Raw genomic sequence first — 23,657 nt, forward strand, 5'->3', positions numbered from 1 at the left:
ACTACATTAAATCCCATTCATATCTATCTATCTGCAATATTTATATACCACTCCACATCAAAAGATTTCAGAGCAGTGAACAGCAAAGATAAAAGAATAAAACACCATGTTAAAACAATTAAAACATTTTAAAAAGAAATGGGTTCAGATAAGTCCGAATTTAATAAACCTCAGCTGGTCACTCAAGGAAGGCTTCCTGAAATAACAGTGTCTTCAGGAGGCTCTGGAAGCAACACAACGTTGGTGCCTGCCTGACCTCCAAAGGCGGGGAGTTCCACAGGAAGGGGGCCACCACACTGAAGGCTCTTTTGTTGGTGGACTCCAGTAGGCCATGGGTCCATGTGGAACTGCCTTGTATTTCCAGGAGCATGCCCTCTGATGACCTTAGTGACTAGGCAGGTTGGTAAGGAAGAAGGCGCTGTCTCAGATATCCTGGTCCCAAGTTGTTTAGAGCTTTGTACACTAGTACTAATACCTTAAACCTGGCCCGGTAGCAAATAGATAGCCAGTGTGTCTATTCTACATAGGATTAATATTGGATACTACCTCTTGCCTTCATTTTCTGAACAATGTTACTACAGTATTATTGTGAAGCATATATTTTTACTTAAATGGAAAATATTTCCATAGGAGCTTAATAAATTGTCATTTGTATACTGATTCCTAGATTTTTTATTTAAGATTTATTTTTCCAGCTATCTTTTCCCCCTTCAAGCTAAGCAAAAAGGAAGGATCATTTCAGAACTCTAGGAAGGGCCACCCGGTGAAAATTTGGAAGACATAGGGCAGTATCCAATGGGGCCACTCTACCTCTGCTGGTTCTGTTCCGCTTGTGGGACCCGCAGCTTGCACAACAGGGAAGTGACGCTTCTAAAAATAACCCCAGAAATGGGCAGAAATGCTTGTTTTCAGAACAGGGCTGGTCAGCGGAGCTCCCTTCTGGAAATGAGCATTTCAGCTTGTTTCTGATTACATCAGAAACCACTGGGTTCCCACTGTGTGCAGTATTGGATGCTGCCCATAACTTCCTCTGTATAGAGAAAGAAAGTAAGCAAAAATTCAAGTTAATATTCAACAGCTAAAATTACTCTTAACTAAATTGCTTGTGTCTTGATCAGTAGATTCCTCTCTCAGTGATGTTTTGGAAACTCGGTCCACGGTCCTGCACCTGAGTACTGCAACACTTTTAAAGATATAACACAGTGATCTCATTTGCTGTTACACAGGCTTCTAAAACTAGGCTGAGGTCATCTGTGATAGATGATGAGCAATTCATATGCACTAAAACACTTCATCTGTATATAGTCAACTTAAACAACATGTAGATGTCCAGTATATAGAAAAGGATTATGGAAAAATCATAAAAGAAAGAAGTACCACATTAAAGGAACAAGGTAACTTAATATGTAAATTAAAATGGCATTTTATATTTTTAAAAACATTATTTGAGTTGGTGAATTCTGTGCAAGCACATATGATTATTTTAGTAATCATAACACTCTTGTAATCTGGCAGTGCTGAAAGGCAAGGAATTACCCTTGGGCTTAAACCTGGCAGATTCTTTTTAGTGCAAGTGACAAACTGGTCTCATTATGTATGTCCACTTCAGATTCTAGGAAGAAATATTCTCTTGAAGCTTCTTCTTTTCTATTATAATACACAAATAGCCATTCTTATTCTAATATATATTTTAAAACATTAAGCAAGTAACAAACTCTAGAATGGCACATCTTGTGAGCCCTTGCACTCTGCTTGCAGTGATTTGGGACGTGGAGTGAAGGAGAGTGAAGTATCATCTGATTGACGGTTTTGGTATCTGTATGCACACTTATTTTCAGCTATGCAGTTCCTATAATAGTTACAATTTGTGATGGAATCTTTCATTCAAGCACTCTTAAAACATAGTCAAAATAACTGCAGGATACAAATAGCATTTTTTTTTTTAATTGGCAGATTTTAACTCATCCTTATTTTTTTAAGAAAGGAGCCAGTAATACAGAAGTTGAAATCCAGGAAACAAGACACTAACACAGAGGTGGGAAACCTTTTTCAGCCCAAGGTCCATATTGCCTCAATAGAAAGCTGTCAGGGCCCGTATTCCAGCAGCAGGTGAGGCCAGACCTGAAAATATTGAGGGTACTTTCTCCGGCATATTCCTTTATCACAATCCAAAGACCCATTTTACCCATGGTAAGATGAGTCGATTTATGTCTTGATTTTTTTTTTCAAGATTACGAATACTCTCTGTCTCTGTCTCTGTCTCTCTCTCTCTCTCTCTCTTACTTTTCTAGACATTTCTCCACAACCACCATGCCCCTGCACCATGTTCCTTGAGCCTGGTTGAGGCATTGTTTATTTCTCACATGATCTGTTCTGGCCATTTGTGAGAATGTAATATTTGCACAGGGCAATAATCATGACTGTTAGTTGTCAGCAACTTATGTGATTTTAGAGACTGGGAGTCTGTGAAATCGCAGAAGCTGTTGTTTGGCCCATACCCATGGTGCCCTTATTCGCACACTGCTTGTATGTGCACATGTAGGTATCAAGGATGGTCAAGAGGACTCATGAGTGAAAAATGTGAAAAATCTGAACTGAACCATAGCTGTGCATTGTCTAATAAATGCTAAATAAATATGTATAAATGAGCTCTAAATAGGATCCCCCCATCTTCAATGTTAATGGAATGATGTGAAATAAGATAATTTGGATGACTGAAAGAAGTGAAAGACCAGTTAGTTAATGGAGAGAAATGTAAGAATGCAGCCAGGCTAAAAATAATAGTCTTCTATCAGAAAGCTGTGATGAATGTTGTCTCTTTATGTCAACAGATACTACTCGGGTAACAAAAGAACCATGAATTCCCTAGATGCCAGACAAAAGGCAGTCTTAAATAACTATTATGCTGTATTTAAATAGACAATAGAATTGTATTGATTAAAAGACTTAAAGAACATATGGGTCTTCTCCATTTAAACTGCACTTCTCCCCCCACCCCAGGGCAGTGGCCCATCCCTAGCCTTTGAGTTTTGAGGCGGGGGAAGGGAAAAGCGTGTGCATGAGAGAGAGTGGTGTGTGCCTGTGCATGTGGCCCTCAACTCACTTCCCATCACCACATTAGGCCCTTGGCAGGAGTGAGGCAGGGGGAAACACAGCTGCCCACCCCTGACTTAAAGGGACCAGCTAGTATTTGCAATACAGTATGCAAGCTTTCAGATTACACAGAACTGGATGTTGAAGACTTTTTTTTAATGAGATGTTTTTGAGGGAGGGCATAGAATTAAGCTGTAGCATTTTTCAATCTTAAGATGGAAGTGGAGGAAGTCGTTAAGATTTCATTAGGCTATGCCATGCTGTATTCTAGGGTCTCAGGTTACACAGACATTTATTGGGAAAAGGTGCAAAGTAGCTTCCTTTTGAAAAATATATATTTTTAAGCCACATTTTGTTAGCCCAGATCTGTTCTGAGCACATTTTGGATTTCTCAGCCTTTTTAAGGAAGAGAACAGAAGTAAACTGCAGTATTTATTATTCCTATGGTTATTTGGGGAGCCACTGGAACAGTTTGTTCTGTACAGGTGCAGACCCCATATGTGGACCACAAGGAGGAACAAACCCCAAGATCATTCTACAGGCAGTATCCAGTTCTGCCTTTGTGCGAGTAGGACCCATTGTTGGCACAATGGGAAGCTAGCTTTTCCTAAAGCAACCAGAAACTAACTGAAATGTTTGTTTCTGGACATGAACAAGTCAGCAGAGCTAGGAGAAGGAAGCTCCACTGACCTGTCCCATACTGGAAATGCGCATTTCTTCTCATCTCTGGGATTGCTCTAGGAAGCAGTAGCTTCCTGTTGCACCAGTGGTGGGTCTCACCAGTGCAACATACTTAGTGGAGGCACAGCAGCAGCATCGGATATAAAGCCCTATAACTTTTAAGTAGATAGCTGGCACCTACTCATCCTCCCCTTGAGGTTACCTGAATGGTCTGTATTGGGGGCATTTTCTGACCAGCAATATTAGAAAAACTAGTAAGAACTAGTTCTTTAGGTTATGTTTGTAGTAGAGCATACTAGGGGAAAGGTGTAATTGCATCATCATTCTGGCTGTTCACTAGTATAGAATTGATGGAATTTAATGATTTACCCATTCTACCACTGTTTGTTAACATAAGAAAGTATCCAATGCGGTGCAACTGCTAACATAAATATTAGCAGTTGCAGTAGTGCAACTACTATATTGCAGTAGTGTAAACAACTATAGTGCAATGCCAGTAGCGCTAGCTGGCCCACCGATTTTCTGGCAATGTAATTTATGTTAGTGGCCTTTGGATACTTACTGTCCATAGTTAGAAATTGTGGTGTTTATGTGTTTGTCTTTATGATAAGTGTTTCAGCTATCAGTTGATAAGGCTGCTTCAGAAATAAGTATTGATTTGGGGATACTAAAACTCCGTTGCATGGCTTTGATGTTTCATAGTACAGATTTAATGACATTTAATCCTTGAGACAGATAATGTTATCTGACATGGAACGTTGGTAGAAGAATGCAGTTGTCCATGTAATTAGAACTAAGTTATAAAAGGTAAAGATGCCTTTTGGCTGATCTTGCCAGGAAGAACTAGCTGATGCTGTTTGTTAGCATGATCTTACAGAATAAAATGACAAATAAGTCTTATATCTCTTTCTCTTCTCTTCAGTCCCATCAATAATTCACATAGTTCTTAAATTTTCTAACTATCGAAAATTAAAAAGTGGATGCCAGAACTCAATGATGTTTCATCTGTAGCTGACATATTTACCTCTAGTTGTTCCTTTATTTGCTCCAGTGTGTTACAGCCTAGCCTCTACTTTGCCTACATATATATGAATCTAAGTTAATGTGAGCTGAGCTTGAGTGGAGAGATGAGCAAGTTCCTGAGACTGCTGAGATTGTCTGGGATCATAGAGGTATGAATGTACTAGATTTATTCCCAAGCTTCTCCCTCCTCAGAACGACACCAAACAAGCTTAGTTGGGTTAAGCTAGAAAAATATTTCTCCTAGTTTGCCCATGTCAAAATTATACTTATCTCAGTAGCCACACTATCCATGGGGTCACGAAGAGTCGGACACGACTGAATGACTGAACAACAACAAGCATTCAGCAGAAGAGCTTAGCTTGGCACCATGGATTTGATTCATATTCTCACTAGACAGCACCAACTCAGGGCTTAAAAGCTACCGATTTTTACATGCAAAAACATGGGCTGGGGCAGATGTGACATATTTGTTTAACCTGATGACTCTCCAGGAGGTGCTTGCAACCTTTGAGGAATTTTAAAGAGACGTTTAGATTGCTACTTTCCTCCATTTTTGCCATATATTCAGATTTGCCATACATTCCAGCTTTCAGTTTTGGACCATTTCTGGACAATATCAAAATGTCTATCCAGCTCAGAAAACCTGTTACAATGTATTACAAGCTGTTGAATGACAGATCCTCCCCTGCACTAGATGTGCTGTAGAGAATTTGAAGTGAGGAGGCACAAATCACCATCCAGCTAAAACAGCAACATAGAACAGTGGCATATGTTCAAATAACCACTGTAGCAGGGGCAGGGAGCCTATTTTTTCTATGAAGCGCCGTTGACCCACAGAAAGTCAGTTGGGGGCCATACCCAATGGTAAGTGGAGCCAGAGTTATGGTGGGCAGAGCCACTCTTTTCTCCCCGACACTCCCTTTCTCTTCTCTTTCCAAGCTGTACTATCTGGATCTTCTTTTCCCACTGCCATGTCATCTTGCAGCCTGAACAAAGAGTGGGCTCTCAGCATCCAGAGAAGGTCTTTGGGCTGCATGAAATGAGGCGGTGGGCCACAGGTTCCCCACCAGTGCACTATAAGATAAATGTAATTCTATTTAATCTGAGGAGAGTGTTGTGTGGTAAGAAAGGCAATAACACAGCCCTCTAAACTGTGTCTTACTCATTTGTTTCATTAATTTTGATTTGCTCGGTTCATAAAGGTTCTGCCACAATTGTAGCCAGCCTTTCTGGAATGTGTGTCCAAGTCCAAAGTGTATGAGTGTACTTCAGTTCACAGGAAGGCAGACTTCAAGCTAGTGGGATCTACTTTGTTTTTGCTCAAACTCTGAGGCCCACCAGTTGGAGCCAAATGCAAAATAGTGGCTCAGGGGGCAAATCCAGTTGCCGACTGAATCCCATGAACCATATACTGGGATGACCAGCATGCACCAATATAAATCTACATCTGAATTTCTACAGATCAGACATGCTAACGTAGGCCTAAAAATTGCTATCTTTAACAGTTGGGAGTTCATAACCCTTACTGACCTACTTCAAATCACCCGGAGACCTACCAGTAGATCCCAATCTGCCTTTTGCCCACCCCTGTTTTAGTGTATACTATAATACATTTGCAGCTTTCCATACCCTTGGGTGGCTTTTTTCTATAGTCTAATAAGCTACGGACAAGGCAGCAGTGTAGTGGGTCTGACTCCATGCCATAGCCAGGCTCATGGGCCTCCATCCCACTTTGGCACCCAGTACCCCACGTTGGCCTCTGTGAAGGATCCTGCCAGGACTAGCCCCAGCCTCCCTGCAAGGTAGGACCACTCAGGACCCGATCCCAGCTCTCCTTCCAAAAATAGGACTGGCCAAACCCGGCCTTTCAGTCCCCCAAAATACCCAATAGCCACCCTCCTAAGCCAAGAGGCACTGAAATTAGTACTTGAGGTTATGCAGAAAACTCACACCAACTAAAGGCTGGATAAAGCTTTATTAGGATAAAAATAAAGGAGTAGACGGAAAGGGAAGAATGGAAGTAGCAAGTTACACAAGAGGGTACAAAGCCAAATTACAACTATAGAGAGAGAGCTTCATGAACGCACACCCAAGAAAAATAATAAAACTACCTGGCCTATCCTTGCATACCTAAGTATGGATCTCCCCGGATAGCAACCAGCTGTCTGCAGGTCCAGAGCCACCAGGACGAAGGGAGACACCATGCCTCTACCTCAGCTTTCTTTCAAGGCCCAGCCAGCCCTGGCAACCTAGGGCAGATTTTCCTTCAGCCAATCACTGGCTCAGCCCCTGCGCAGACCACCCTTGCCTCCAAGAGGCTGTTAGCACTCCCCACTTAGCCGGGACTGTGCCTGGCCTTGAGCGAAGGGCCGAGGAGCCTCTTGATAACACACAATCCCAGGTGGTTACATCAGACATGACTGCCTGGCCTAATATTATGGTGGAAAACAGGCCGTCATTCTTGACAGCCTGCTATGTTCTACCATATTTGCACAGCGGTAGGCAAGGGAATGGGGGAGGGCATGGGGAATGATAGTAAGATTTGCAGCGCTAGTGTAATGGGTATATTCAACGCTGCTAGAAGAACAGGACACTTGTGTTTGTTTTATTGACAAGTTAATAAACAATACTGGAAACAGTTATGAACTAGTGTAGTACTTCTGGATCATTTGCCCCCCCCCCCTTTCCTTTTGACACATACTATTATAACATTCAAACCCCATCTGTCTAAATAACACTAGTTTACACATTAAGAGTCCATCTGAAGTTTTGGCTACTTTAGTATTTGTCTGAGAATGCCCTTCTTTGGAAGAAAGTGAAATATGACATATTTGGCTGCACAGTATGTTTTTTTTTGTTTTGCACCTTGTCATTTAATCTCTTTGAAGTTCCAGTAGAAAATGGTATGAAAATGTTGGCGATGAGAGGAAACTTGTATACAAAAGCATGGCTGTTACCCAAAGCCCGGTTTGCACACAGTGTTTTTGTTAAATTAAAGACTGCTGGCTGTAAGCCAAGATGCCTCAGATTATTGCCGGTTTTCTGAGACATTCTAAAGTTGTGAGAAGTGGTAAGAACTTTTAAGAAAACTGAGATACTTGTTGTAGACAAGTAGACCAAGATGCTGACTGGTTACAGTTTGTGTTTCCTATTTAAGTTCATCTGCCCCAAATGAGGTTTTATACAGTTTGCATTACAACTTAATTTTTAAACGTACCGAGTTCAGATGCTGTTAAGAATTTGGGGAGAGTCATTTGCGTATTGTGTTCACTCCGTACATTTGTTCTGGGCTGAGTATTGCATTTGTTTGGGAAGAGTCATCACTTCCTCACTCTTTAACAGTAAAAGAGGTTTACGGTGTTGAATATCTCATCATATATTTATGATTAAGAATTAATTGAACAATGTTATTGAGGGTTTATGCCCCTCTTTCAAAAGCTAAAGAGCTGAAGGAGGATAAATTTTAAACATGGATGCAAGGGTTAGAGAAATATTTTAAATTCCTAGGAATCAGTACTATTTGGCATGTGTTTTTAATGGAGCTAGCAATATGTTCTACATAGGATTAAATTAATGGTCTAAATTCCTGGGTGCTGTCACTGCATTTCTAGGCACATTTGACTTTAACCCCCCCCCAAAAAAATATATCAGCCTGTCCTCAAACCTGCCTTCAGCTCGAGGTCCACAATAACTGTTTCAAGGTTATCTCCGTGGATCTGTGTGTCAAAAGTTGGTTACACAAATTTTGTCAGACCTTAGTAACCAAGTCAAAACTTGTGGTTGTTAGGCACCATCAGCACAATGCTATGTTTACCCGGAAGTGTTCGTGTTTTGTTCATTTATGTTCTCTCCTAGGTAAGTATGCACAGGATTGTAATGGTTAGTCCCTGAACTGGGGCATGTGGAACAGGAACTTGTGCTAATACTGGCCCGCCAAGAGTATTGCTAGAGAGAGGGAGGCTGGGGCTTGTTTGGGCAAACAGTCAGCCAGACCTAGCTTGAAGCTGGAGGGGGGGTGGAGATATTCTACATTGTTGCATTGGCCCTTCAAAGCTCAGTGCAACTGTGAGAATGATCCCTGCTCACTCTTGAGCTCCAAGCTAGACACGAAGGCTGAGGCTGTGGCTGCTCTTGTCTCCCTTTGCCATGATGATGGTGACTGGGGCCGGGGGAGTAGATCCCTGCTCAAAAGGTAGCTGAAGTTGTGCATCTGTCAAGTTTCTCTTCATAAAGAACTGCTGGCTTCATATTAGAAAGTCGCTAAGGCTGGCTTTCAGTATATATGGTGCCGGTGTATAACAGCAGTGTCTGGTGTTATGTGAATAACCTTGGGTCATGGAAATAGTTTGCCATTTGCCACAGGAATTATAGCTATTCCTAATGTGATTGGCCATTTAAACATTCCTGTGATAAGTTAACACTACTTTATTAACCCTCTTTTACTTCTGAACTAGGTGGACCTTGATCTTACTCAGCGAGGCAGTTAGGGTGTTCTTGACAAAGGTCTTGTATTACTATTGCTATAACTGTGCAAGAAAAGAGCAGCTCATCTGTCACACCTGAGAGATTTTTGTAAAATGAATGTTGAGTCAAGTGGTTCTTCACCGTTGCTTCTTTTTACAGTGTTTTGGCCCTAGTGGTGATAGTACTAATTGAATATGTTTATTTCCTCCAGCCAGAGAAGGAACATTAGCTTGGGAATTAAACATTATTTGAAATAGTCTGGGAACTCCCATTCTTTATTTACCAAGGAAGCACCTCCCCCCCCGCCAAGCTTTTAAAGATTACAAAAGGAATTTCCAGATTCATAGACCCGGTTCACACATCACAGCCGCAATTCCTGGGTTGTTCAACCCAGGAACTATGCAGACAAGTGGAGTGCATGAGCTGCGTGCTTGACATTTCTGCTTTTAATTAACAACCCAGGAGTGCCCTGTTCCTGGTTTGTTTTATGATGTGTGAACCCAGAAAACATGGTTCATTGTTGGGTTACCACTGGTTTAACCCATAAACAACCTAGAGTTTCCAGATGTGCATGTCATGAAATAACCCAGGAACAGGACATTCCTGGATTGTTAATTAAAAGCTAAAGTGGCGAGCACGTGGGAGGCAGTGTGCTCATCACTTTACTCATCCCCAGCAATTCCTAGGTTAAACAACTCAGGAATTGCAGTGTGACGTGTGAACTGGTAAGGCACTTTCTGCATCAGAATAAAAAAAGGATATTAGTTGGGGGTGTCACTTAAAATAGCTTGATGTCAGAGCACATGCTTGGCATGCAGAATGTCCCAGGTTCAATCCCTGGCATCTGTGCTTAAAGAGATCAGATAGTAGGTGAAGGAAACAATCCCTTTCTGCCTGAGACCCTGCAGAACTGCTACCAGTCATAAAAGAGAATACTGTGCTAGATGAATGGACAAATCATCTGACCTGTTATCAGGCAGCTTCATATATTTCTGGTTGTTGCATCTGAAGCAACTCCTCAGGCTAGAGCTACAAAAATGAAAACAACCATTACTCACCATTAGCTTTTTGTTAATAAGCATGCAATTGTTAAGCCACTTTTGCTATAAAAACAAAGTTTACAGTATAGATACATACTTTGTCAAAAATACTAAGAAGAGTTGATACACAATGGGTTACAAGGTGTTTGGGGAAATTCCAGTTCCTAGAACCTATTTTTCAGTTTTGCAGGTGTAGTGTTCTTATGTAACTTATAAAGACATAAAAGATGCTGATTTTTGCCCACCTATTCTGCAAACAATAGGCATACCTGTGGTTGGGAGTCCACGTAACAGTTGCAATATACAAACCTAGAAAATGTGCTGTCTTATTACAGCAGCATGTAGGATTTTGTACATGAAACAATGAAGCCACACCTTTCCTTAGAGCACTTGGGAGTCTAACAGAATACTAACAACAGTGAAGACTGAATGGGTGAGTGAAATAGCAAAAATAAATAAATCTTAAGATAGCATGCAACTTTGGGCACTAGTACCACAAACCATGCACATGGGCAAGTAGGAACACCCTTTCTTTCTCCCTCCCCCTGCCCTCTCTGGCAATGAATCATCATTTTGTAGGATGCCAGGCCTTTGCCGTCTGTAGAAAACCTTAATTCCTTTAAAACCATTCAAACACACAGATTCTAGTAAAGCAAACCACTGGCACCAGTGTTGTTATGGTCATGGGCAATTCAGGAAATCACAAGCAGCAACATACCATGATGAGAATCTGTCTGTCAGGTGTCAGGCTGGGGGAAAAAGTCAAGTTCTTATATCTCAGCCCTACACAGGGCTGGAAAAAAAGCTCAGCTGTTTAAATGCCAGGACTGTGTGTCTGTCAAACGAAGGATCTTTCCAGCCATCTCAGATGTTACACAAGTGCAAATATATGTTTAAATTTAACATTTCCAATAGCCTGAAATGGGTAGCCTTTGGAAAAAATGGAAAGATGTATATATCCTATTACCAAATGTCCAAAATCATGATTCATTATTTTACAAGTCATGAGTTTTGCAGTCACAGAATGAGAATGTTACATGTGGGCTACTTATTTGTTCTCTTGTTTTCCACTGTGCCTCCACAACCAAGATGGCTAGTATTTTTTCTTAATCAATGGGCTATATCTGGCTGAGACTAAACACATTCCTTTAAAAAAAACAAAAAAAACCTCTGGCAACCTTCCTTTTAAGTTCATACTTTGCTATTGCAGATTTAGCTGTGTCTTTTAAAATAAACACATGCGATTAGTTATTAGTGTTTGTGTTAGTCCTGACATCATGTGATTCTCTTACTAAATTAAGTACAGTTGTACAGCTGTAAACTTGGGAAGATAGTAACCATTATTTTATTTTATTTTTTGTTCAGAAATGGAGGCAAAGAACCTGCTTGAACTGTGTCCATTATAAAAGTTTTATAATGGATTATGGGATTGTGCGCTGATGAGCCAGCAAATGGAATGCCTGAGTGACTGAAGAAAATGGGTGCTAATGCTTCAAACTACCCTCATTCATGTTCCCCAAGGGTAGGGGGGAATTCTCAGGCACAACAGACATTCATAGGTAAGCATTTCTATTCCTCCTTGTCTTTCAGTTTTATACTGCCTTGGAAATGCACATAGGTTTTGTAGCAATATCTTTAACAAAGAATGACAAGCTCAATAGGTCTAAGATGGTTGAGTATTGTTTGATAATTTATTTATTTATTTATTACATTTCTTAATCGCCCATCTGACCAGTCACCCAGCCACTCAGGGTGATGTACAATGGTACAATTTAAAAGAGTACAATTATACATTAAAACATTATTTAAAAATACCGTAACCTACCCCAAATGTCTGCCTGAATAACTACATTTTCAGTGTGTGGTGGAAGCTCATTAAAGAGGGGGCATGGCAGAGTTCCCTAGGGAGGGAGTTCCACAGAGTGGGGCCACCACAGAGAAGGCCGTCTCCCTCGTCCTCACCAGCCTAGCTGTCCTGGCTGATGGGACAGAGAGAAGGCCATCCAAGGCTGATCTTGTTGAGCGGCCTGTCTGGTGTTGCTGGAGGTGCTCCTTGAGATAGGCTGGGCTGGAACCGCATAAGGTTTTAAAGGTCAAAACCAACACCTTGAATGTGGCCCGGAAAACAACTGGTAACCAGTGCAACTCCTTCAGCACCAGCGTGATGTGATCACGCTGGCAGCTGCCTTTACTCAGGCGAGACGCTGCATTCTGCACCAGCAGCAGCTTCCGAACCGTCTTCAAAGGTAATGCCACATAGAGTGCATTACAGTAGTCTAGACGAGAGTTGACCAGGGCATGTACTACTGATGGGAGCAGATGGTCGGGAAGGTAGGGGCACAGCTGCCATATCAGATGGAGTTGGTACAATGCTGTCCAGCTCACGGCTGCCACCTGAGCCTCCATGGACAACTGGGAGCCTAAATGACCCGCAGGCTGCAGACCTGGTCTTTCAAGGGTAGCTCTACCCCATTCAACACCAGGTCACCATCCCTCAATCTCCTCTTGTCTCCCACCAAAAGTACCTCGGTCTTGTCAGGGTTCAGCTTCAGCTTATTCCTCCCCGTCCAACCACTCACCATCTCCAGACATTTAGACAGGGAGTCCACAGCCAACCCTGGTGAACGTTTGAATGAGAGGTAGAGCTGCATGTCATTCACATATTGATGACACCGCACCCCAAACCTCCTGATGATAGCCCCCAGCGGCTTCACATAGATGTTAAATAGCATCGGGGAGAGGATGGAACCCTGTGGCACCCCACACGTGAGCGGCCACAGGTCCGACACCTCCTCTCCCAGTGCTACCCTCTGGTACCTGCTGGAGAGGAAGGACTGGAACCACCGTTATACAATGTCTCCAATGCCCAGTCTCTCCAGGCGGTCCAGGAGGATACCATGGTCAACAGTATCAAAAGCCGCTGAGAGGTCGAGGAGAACAAGGAAGGAGCATTCACCACTATCCAAAGCCCTCGTCATATTCTTCAAGGCGACCAAGGCCATTTCTGTCCCATGCCTAGGCTTGAAGCCCGATTGAAATGGATCTAGATAATCGGCTTCTTCCAAGCATGCCTTCGGTACAGCTGGGAGGAGTAGTTATGAAGTGTTTACTTCCATTTTAGATTAACCACAGCTTGTTATGACATCTTAATCTGGACAAACTATGGTTAGTCCCTAGTATGGTTTCATTAGGCAGTCATCTACCACCTTAAAATATAATTGACTCAAAAGCATATGTGGACTGTGGTCAGGTTCTCACGGAGAAAATATTTTAATTTTTCTCTCTGTTGCCACACAAGAAAAGGTTGGATCAGCTAGGGGAGACATTTAACCAAAATGAGGTTTCCCCCTTTGTGGGATTGGAAGCTGGTTAAGGGCTGGGTATTTCAAAAGTAGAACAGAGGTGATTCTGTTCTAACTCCATGATTTTGCCCCTGGCACAAACTTGGAATAAGTACATTATTAAAATAATGTCTCCTTATTAGCCCATCATACGTAATAGCAAGATTGTTCTTGCTCAAGGTAAATCTAATCCTAAACCCTGTGATGGTTTCCCTTGAAGCCTCAATTACTACTTGAATGTTTGCAACTAGTAGCAGGTCTGTAACAATTTCTGCAGTCACTTTGGAGCATTTTTTGAAAGTTTTGTTAGATCCTTTTTGTTTAAGCTGGCTTCTAAAATTCAGGAGTCAGGTGGTCTCTTTGTGTAGGGGAGAATGAGAGGGGGTGATGGTTGAGTGCATATATATAATTATGCTTTCTTTTAGAAAGTTGTAATCCATTTGTGGAATTGAACAGGGGGAAAACTGGATACACATCCATATACAGAGAGTACTTGATTGTGAATTAATCGGTGTACTTGCAGAGTAACGTAAAATAGATTTCAAAACAGGTCAAGAAATGTTGTATGGGAGAGCAAGAATCACTCTTGAGTTGCTTTTGTGGCCTTTTATTAGAAGTGAATAGAAAAATAAGCATATCTGTGTAAGAATTTATATGTAAACAAATCAGATTTGTTTCGAGTTTTCTGTGTAACATAAAAATAGTCGAACTAAAGATTAGTTTCTCATAACATGACATTTTGTGATGGGCTGGCCTATGCTGGCCTGATACTGTCCATTTAAAAAGAAACCCCCAACATCAGTGAAGCTTACACATTAGTGCAAACTTGCTAGACTGTAGAGAAGTTCAATTTCTTGTGGTTTGTCTTGTTTGTCACACAGGGTACAAGCTGTGGATTGTCTGTCAGCTTCCTCTTCTGGAACCCAGGTTGAAATGTTAATGAGTTGGTTACCTGGCAGGGTATCAGGTAGACAATCTGTTCTGTCCTGGACTTTCCAATTTAAATGCTAATATCTGCTGCCAGAGAGCTGTGACGACTTGACTGAGTATGATGTCATTCTGGGCTTGCCAAGTCCTGATTGACTTTTCGGAAGACCTCTCCCTTGCAAATTCACATCATAAGAGTGGATCAGTATTTCTGGCCTAATTATGTAGAGTTTATTGGAAACAGAGGTGGATCAGGGTTATGTGTCTGCATTTTTTATTCTGATGGATGGTTGGACTATATAGTTGTTGGACTATATAGCCTAGCATGTTTGGGCTGGCTCCATATTTTTGTAAAATGGACTTTTTGGAACCTGCAAGTTTATCGCCCCCTTCTAAGTATTACTATCCAAGCACCAAAGAAGAAGGATTTTGCCACATTGAGTTTTGTTCATTTTAATGCTGTTTCTTTCTACTTCATTTTATCATAGAATCATAGAATAGTAGGTTTGGAAGGGGCCTACAAGGCCATCGAGTCAAACCCCCTGCTCAATGCAGGAATCCAAGTCAGAGCATCCCCGACAGATGGCTGTCCAGCCTCGTCTTGAATGCCTCCAGTGTGGGAGAGCCCACCACCTCCCTAGGTAATTGGTTCCATTGTCATATTGCTCTAACAGTCAGGAAGTTTTTCCTGATGTTCAGCCGGAATCTGGCTTCCTGTCACTTGAGCCCATTATTCCGTGTCCTGCATTCTGGGAAAATCGAGAAGAGATCCTGGCCTTCCTCTCTGTGACAACCTTTCAAGTACTTGAAGAGCGCTATCCTATCTCCCCTCAGTCTTCTTTTCTCAAGGCTAAACATGCCCAGTTCTTTCAGTCTGTCTTCATAGGGCTTTGTTTCCAGTCCTCTGATCATCTTTGTTGCCCTCCTCTGAACCCTCTCCAGTTTGTCTGCATCCTTCTTAAGTGTGGTGCCCAGAACTAGACACAGTACTCCAGATGAGGCCTAAGCAGTGCTGAGTAGAGGGGAACTAGTACTTCCCAGGATTTGGAAGCTATGCTTCTATGAATGCAGCCCAAAATGGCATTTGCCTTTTTTGCAGCCACATCACATTGTTGGCTCATATTCAGCTTGTGATCGACAACAATTCCAAGATCCTTCTCACTTGTAGTGTTGTTGAGCCACATATCCCCCATCTTGTAACTGTGCATTTGCTTTCTTTTTCCTAGGTACAGAACTTGGCATTTATCCCTATTAAATGTCATTCTGTTGTTTTCTGCCCAACGCTCCAGTCTATCAAGATCACTTTGAATTTTGTTTCTGTCTTCCAAAGTATTAGCTATCCCGCCCAATTTGGTGTCATCTGCAAATCTGATCAGCATTCCCTGCACCTCCTCCTCCAAGTCATTCATAAAAATGTTGAAGAGCACTGGGCCCAGGACTGAGCCCTGCGGTACCCCACTCGTTACCTCTCCCCAGTTTGATAAGGTCCCATTGATAAGCACTCTTTGAGTCCGATTCTGTAGCCAACTGTGGATCCACCGGATTGTTGTTTCATCTAGCCCACTTTTAGCTAGTATGCTCATCAGGATATCATGGGGCACTTTGTCGAAAGCTTTGCTGAAGTCGAGGTATATGATGTCTACAGCATTCCCACGGTCCACAAGGGAGGTTACTTGATCAAAAAATGAGATCAAATTCATCTGGCAGGATTTGTTCTTGACAAATCCATGTTGGCTTCGAGTAATCGCTGCATTGTTTTCAAGGTGCTTCCAGATGGATTGCTTTATCGTCTGCTCCAGAGTTTTCCCGGGGATTGATGTCAGACCGACTGGTCAGTAGTTCCCAGGTTCCTCCTTTTTACCCTTTTTGAAGATGGGGACAACATTAGCCCTCCTCCAGTCATCTGGCACTTGCTCAAAGAGAATAGACAGCAGTTCTGAGAGTTGTTCTGCCAGTTCCTTTATTACTCTAGGATGCAGTTCATCTGGCCCTGGAGATTTGAACTCATTCCGAGTAATTAGGTGTTCCTTGACCATATGCCTATCGATCTCAAGCTGCAATCCTGCCCCTTCAGCCTGTACTTCGCCTTTGCCAGGGGGGTCATAGACCCTCTTTTGGGAGAAGACTGAGCCAAAGTAGGAATTGAGCACCTCTGCCTTTTCTTTGTCATCTGTTACCATTTTGCCATCCTTATTTAATAGCTGAACCATCATTTCTTTCCTCTGTCTTTTACTATGCACGTATCTGAAGAAAGCCTTTTAGTTGTTTTAGCATCCCTTGCTAACCTCATCTCGTTCTCAGCTTTAGCCTTCCTGACGCCATCCCTGCAATTCTGTGCTACCTGCCTGTACTCTTCCTTTGTAGCTTGGCCTTCTTTCCACTTCCTTTATGTGTCCTTTTTTGTTTTCAGGTCATCTCTAAGCTTTTTGTGAAGCCACATTGGCTTCTTCTGTTCTCTTCCATCTTTTCTTTAAAAAATGGTACTCCTCACAATAGCTTGTGCTTTGTTTGGGGAAGTCTAGAATACCCTAAACTGGTGGCAGCTGTGAAAAATAATATTTGCTGGTGGATTAGAACTTTTTATAGATTTGGGCCAAATATGTGATCCCCGTGCAAAAAAGCACACAGGAGTCTAAAAGCAGTACAAAATTCAAGGAAAACCATCACACATAAGGAACTGTATGGCTTGGATTTAATCAGATATATAGTTACGTAAACACATTTCAACTAGTTCCAAGCAAGAAAATGTTTAGGACAGAAGCAGTGTTCTCTATATTTGCCATGGGACTAGAAACATTCCAGCATTTTAGGTGCCAACATGATGATTTTAGCAACTAGCCACAGATTTTTAGATACCAGACTGACACAGAAGGTCATGTGCATAAAAGAACAGGCAGGTTTTGAAAGCTGGCAAGTGATGCAAGCCGAATGCAGTAATTGTTTGTGTCTTGTTTGTTTTCTTTTCTTTTGTGAATCTTGCAAGGTATCTCTCCATATTGGCTTTCTGCAGGATACTGTCTGACTGACAAACATGGGTAATCCTCCAAAACCAGAGAATGAAAAGACGTAAAATAGACAGAAATAGTAAAACCACAGGAAAGCAACTAGGATTTTTCCACTTAGTCACATATTCCAGATAAATGATTGTAGGTTCAAGCCAATTCTCCCTCTTATAGTTCATGTTTCCCTTCTTTTCACATTTTTTTAAAAAAGGTTTCGATTGTCTAAGACATTCGTCTTCACTGGTGGGTTACAACAGCAGTAGCATCACTATTTTGTCTTTAGGAGAAGCATGGGGCAGGGGGTGAGGCAAAATAGGCACAGTAATTTTTTAATGGTCTTTATTGCAGGTTACAGCTAAACATAGATCCCGGTTCTGAAAACATTTAAAGGCTGCTGACGTAAAATGATTCCCACTTGTTCTTGTTTTATTGCTTCTGAGGCCAGGATTGTTGATTTTTAGGTCTCCACCATTTCTGCTGTACTTCATGCTCTTATTAAAAGCTTAAAACATGTGTTGTAGTAATTTGTTTATGTTGAGTCACCTTGACCACATGAAGGTGTGCGTTTAATAAATAAATACCAGTTTAATAATGAAACAGCAGCTTGTGCATTCAGGCTTTACATGCTAGATTTAGGCTTTAACTGCACAAAATCCTTCTTTCCCTTTCAGGAACATCATCTTATTCCCATCAAGGCTATGGCTGTGAATCCAAACTGTATAGCCTTGACCATGGCCACGAGAAACCTCAAGACAAGAAAAAGAAAAGCTCTGGCCTTGCCACCCTCAAAAAGAAGTTTATTAAGCGCCGCAAGTCTAGCCGGTCTGCTGATCATGCCAAGCAGATGCGTGAGCTCCTCTCAGGCTGGGATGTTAGAGACGTCAATGCATTAGTGGAAGAGTATGAAGGAACTTCAGCCTTAAAAGAGCTTTCTCTACAAGCTAGTTTAGCAAGACCAGAAGCCAGAACACTGCAGAAAGATATGGCAGAACTGTATGAGTTTAAATACTGCACGGATGTAGATCTGATATTTCAAGAGACTTGTTTCCCTGTGCATCGTGCAATTTTGGCTGCAAGGTGCCCATTTTTTAAGACCCTGCTTTCTTCTTCGCCAGAATATGGTGCAGAGATTATAATGGATATCAACACAGCTGGCATAGACCTGCCCATGTTTTCTGCTTTGTTACACTACCTGTACACAGGAGAATTTGGAATGGAGGACTCAAGATTTCAAAATGTTGACATCCTCATGCAGCTTAGTGAGGAATTTGGAACACCAAATTCTTTAGATGTTGATATGCGTGGGCTGCTAGACTACATGTGTTACTGTGATGTAGTTCTTAGTTTTTCTTCTGATTCTGAACTGGTTGAAGCTTATGGTGGAGGTCAGAGCTGCTTAGATGAGGAGCTCAGAGCGCACAAAGCTATAATTTCATCACGGTCACCATTTTTTCGTCATCTATTGCAGCGGAGAATACGGACTGGTGAAGAAATCACAGATCGAACGCTAAGGACTCCAACGAGGATTATACTGGATGAATCTATCATACCAAAAAAATATGTGAGAGTAATTTTAAACTGTATGTATACAGATTTGGTGGACCTTTCTATTTTGCACAGTAGTCCCTCAGTGGGGAGTCTAAGTGAAGTTCAGGCTCTTGTAGCAGGAAAGCCAAACATGACGAGGGCTGAAGAAGCTATGGAACTTTATCACATAGCACTCTTCTTGGAGTTTAATATGCTTGCGCAAGGTATGTAATTTTTTAAATTCCTTTTGGAACATGTTGTACTACTTAAATCTGAATGCAAATTTGAAGAGACTTGTTAGATACTTTTCTTAGCTACAGGGTCTAATATTGAAGGCCACGCTATAGCCATCTTACTCTAGGCAAAAACTACTGCTTTGGGTGAAGATGTAGAAACTAGAATTGTCACCTGATTAAAGTAACCTCAAGGTGCAATCCTGTGCATGCTTAGACAGAAAAAAGTCCAACCTCCTAGTATTCCTTTCCAGAATTCTAGGACTTTTTTCTGTCTAAACATGCATAGGGTTGCAGCCTTGGTCAATTAATTGTGTGGATATTAATTAAGTGCAATCCTATGTGTGTTTACTCAGAATTAATGTTACTGTGTTCAGTGGGATTTACTTCTAGATAAGTGTGTATAGAATTGCAGCCTGAATTTGCAGGTGAATAAAAACTACTTCTGAAGAAAAAGGAATGCTTTCTTTGTTTTTAGGTGCATGCATGTGCTGCAGCAGACATGTTAAGAGGTATTCCTGTGTGTGGGGGGGGGGAGAGAGAAGGGTGGGGTGGGGTGGGAGGGGAGGGGAGGGGTGGGATGGATATCTCTTGTAAGATGGTGCTAGCCACCTGTAGGCTTTGTAAGTATTGCATTGATATATATCATTTTAAAAGGAACCCCACTGCTGATTGTTTAGACCTCTTCAATTGATTAAAACATAAATCAGCATTTCCTAATGCATTTATGCAACAGTATTGCCTATACTGATTGGCAGCAGGTCTCCAGGGTTTCAGAGAGGGGTCTTTCACAGCCCTACCTGGAGATGCCAGCGACTGCATCTGGGACCTTCTGCAAGCAAAGCATGAGCTGTACTGCTGAGTTACATCTCCTGCCAAATAAATGGGCACATGATTTACCAGCTCCTTGGAAGCCCGCTACCTCCAAAGTACCTTCTTACTAAATTAATATTTTATTTCCAAGAGGCTTCATAGAACTATGCCTGGCTTTCTGCTGTTGAACAAAAAAAGGGTGTTTTCCACACTCTGGAAATGGCTTTGTTTAACTTCAGAAAACCCCTTCATGAGAACTGTTCTTAAACACAGGAAACTGCACTTCAAAAAGGATTCTGTAAATCAAGATAACTTATCTGAATGTTCTTAAGTTACATAGAGTAGACTCAAAGATGTCTTCTGCATGCACAGAAGGGAAGCTTTATACCTGTGCAAGCATGTTGAAAAGAAATGTGAAACTAAAGCTGCAATCCTAAGCACATGTACCTGTGAGCAAGCCCCATGGAACACAGTGGGTATTCTGAATAAACTTGCCAAAGATTGCACTATAGAAGTTTTTCTACTTGTGTGAGAGCTTGCACAAGTAGAAGTATGAGAAGTGCCATACCTGTTGTGCGCCTGTGTGGAAATATTGCTGCCATTTTCTTTCTACTCACGGTTCTTTGGACTGGACTCAAAGATGTTTTGCTAAGTTGCTTTATTTTGAAACTGAAATATGGGGGGGTTGGGGGGGGACTCTTTTTGCATGGGACACAAGATGTCGGAAAAACTAAAGACTCGTTAGAGCAGGGGGTTCAGAACCTTTCTCAGCCCAAGGACCAAATTCCATTTCAGAGATGCTTTGGGGTGAGTGGAGCTGAAGGCAGAAGGAGCAGGGCCAAAATACCAGCATATTTTAGCTTAAAGCTCTTACTGTCGCAACTTAGCTTTAGGAGAGGCATTTCAGCCTTCTGGACTGGGGGAAAAACTGCACAAAAGTTGAGAAACTGCCTGAGATTGGTGGTTGGGGGAAAGGTGGGGGCAGGGAAGGGGCTACCTGGGGAATGCTGGAGGGCAGATTTGGCCCTTGAGGTTCTGCACCCCTGGGTTAGGATGTATACAAGGAACAACCTAAACAGAAGCTATGAGGAACAAGTAGCCACATAAGGTGCTGAAACTGAACTCAGGGTTTTTTCACAGAAATCCTCACATATTTCCTAATACCCACAAACTTGGAATATCCACAAAGTTGTCTTAAAAGAACGAGAAGCAGAGATTCCCAGACATGCAAACTTGGTGCCAGTTAAGATCCCATTTCAAATTCTGCACATACAGAATTGCAGAAGACTTATCATTTTGTTAAACTTGTGATAGATGTACCTGTGGGAAGCATGCTGTGGTGAGAGATGATTTTATAGACCAAGGAAAGATTTGTAAAGTAACATTTGTTTTGTAGCACTTGCAAACTGCAGTGTTAAATGCTGTGCCAGCTTCCTGGTGTTCTTGGGCATACTGTGCCTCTGTGTTGGTTTTGATGCTTGCCAAGGAGGGAGGGCATTTTCTGAAGTGGATTTGGTGCAGGAGCAGGGGAAGAATCTTCATCTTGTTCATCATTTGACTTGGAGAGTTTACAATACTCAAGCATGGCTTTAGGTTTCTCTCATTACAGAATGTCTGGGCTTGTCCCTGTCATATGAAGATTTAGATACTCAGTTCTCAGATTAGGAATTATACCATCCTCCTCTATTATGGGAGCATGCTCATTATAGTTGACCGGTGTTTGAAAATTCCACACAAAATCAACTAGCAACAGCTCAAACATTCTGTCGTGTGTGTGCATTGTGGAGGAGCACTTTGAATGGTCTATTAAGGCTTAGTATATAAATAACTAATTAAGGGAGCAATCCTATATCCCCTAGACAGCATCTGGGGGCCATAGGATTTTTCGGATTCCTGGCTCTGCGCTTGAAGACTGCAATCCCTTCCCCCTCCCCCTCATAGCTGGCATGGAGAGAACCATGCTGGCTGCCCCTCTGTGCTTGGTAGGGGGAAAGGAGGCATTCCTAGGGGTGGGGAGGGGAAGAGTCCGGAGTGGCTGGCTTACGCCTTTTTCTATTGCTACCCCAGCCTCCTTCCATCTCCCACCCCAAAGCCTCTGCTACACAGGTGGTGCAAGGTGCCTCCCTCTCTGCATAGGATACTTGTAAGCCTTCGAGTTCAGGGGTTTACATGTACCCAGGGCACAACCCATAGGACTGCACCCTAAAAGTGGCTTGGGCAGCTCGTTATCTGCTCTCACAATGTTAGGCATCATAGTCCACGGGATTGTAGTAATATTCTTTAGCAAAGATATTGGGTTGGATGAAGGGGAAGGTTGCAGAGTAGTCTTCCATGGTAGCTCTTAAGATTTAAAGCAAAATAGCCTCTTTTTCCTGCCAGGCTGCTGAATTTTTGCAGCAAACTGTGCTTTCGGCTTTTAAAAGCGGGCTATGGTTGCTCTGAGGCTGATGTAATGCTAAACCATGGTTCACACAAACAAGGAAAGAAAGGAGGGTTTTCTGCTGGGGGGGGGGGCAAGTGGGAGCCTCCAGTCCATTCCCAGCCTCAGTTATGGTTAAGAGAATAGTGTTAAATCTTCACTAGGCTTCTATCAGAAAAATGAAGATGCTGACCGTGCTTTTGAAATGGTAGATGAACCCCACAGTGACCCCCTCCCTTTTTGTGGCTTCTCCCCCTCCTTCCCACAGCATGCAGTCATGTTGTGTTTGTGACTAAACAGTCTGAGAAGATCGTGGTGCTTTTAAACACAGCTTCATTCTCTGAATCTCCATATGGAGGCATTGTGATTTCTTAAAGAAGATTGGGCTTTTTAGAACGATTGGCTATGCAGATTATACAAAAGAGTTAACATAATTTCCTTGACACATTGAGGACAATTTGGGGAGCAGTAAGAGGCTTTTAAATCAATATACACTGGCTGTTGTAGCTTAAAATGCAATACAGGAAGAACAATGCACTGGTATCTCAAAAATTCAGCATGACTGGGGTGTAGGAAGGGAAATCGGTTGAATGATTAGATTAAGGTGATATATTACGCCAGTATCTGGCCATCTACATTAGCTGTTAGTAGTTTCCAGGCCCAATTCAAAGTGCTCATATGAACCTTGAAAGCTCTAAACAACTTGGAGCCAGGTTACCTGTAGGATCACCTCCTCCCACACATATCACACAAATCATCTTCCAAAGCCCTTCTCCAGGTACCCCCACCAAATGTGACGTGATGGGTGTCCATGAGAGAGGGACCTTTTCAATGGTGGCACCCTGATTGTGGGATCCCCACACTATGGTCTTTTCAGTACAAGGTGAAAACTTTTTTATTTGTGCTGCGTTGATATTTTACTGGTGGTGGTTTTCTTTATGTTATACTGCTTGATTTTTCGCCTGTTTTAATTTATACGGTATTAACAGGGAATGCCTGTTGGACAATATACAAATACTGCAAATGAATAAATAAAACAAACCCTTGGCTTGAGCTGCATATAGCTCCTAAATAGTTCAAAGATTCATCAAGGA

At 42.1% G+C, this 23,657-nt stretch overlaps 1 protein-coding gene across 3 annotated transcripts in view; it reads left to right on the plus strand.

The window, feature by feature from the left end:
* BTBD7 (BTB domain containing 7) overlaps positions 1-23,657 on the plus strand; it is a 78,667-nt gene that overhangs the window by 15,685 nt on the left and 39,325 nt on the right. The window contains exons 2-4 of one of the 3 annotated variants that reach the window (XM_084840249.1): positions 11,667-11,860; positions 14,524-14,609; positions 18,243-19,322. In XM_084840249.1, coding sequence (XP_084696375.1) covers positions 11,811-11,860; positions 14,524-14,609; positions 18,243-19,322 — 1,216 coding nt within the window. In that variant the 5' untranslated portion in view covers positions 11,667-11,810. Of the gene's footprint in view, positions 1-11,666; positions 11,861-14,523; positions 14,610-15,057; positions 15,211-18,242; positions 19,323-23,657 lie in introns of all 3 variants that reach the window. The other 2 variants (XM_084840266.1, XM_084840257.1) reach the window with 2 other exon arrangements.

Source organism: Heloderma suspectum, chromosome 1 (genome assembly GCF_057233095.1).
Source record: "Heloderma suspectum isolate Gila_16-S chromosome 1, 16-S_ref, whole genome shotgun sequence".
Taxonomy (NCBI): Eukaryota; Metazoa; Chordata; class Lepidosauria; order Squamata; family Helodermatidae; genus Heloderma; species Heloderma suspectum.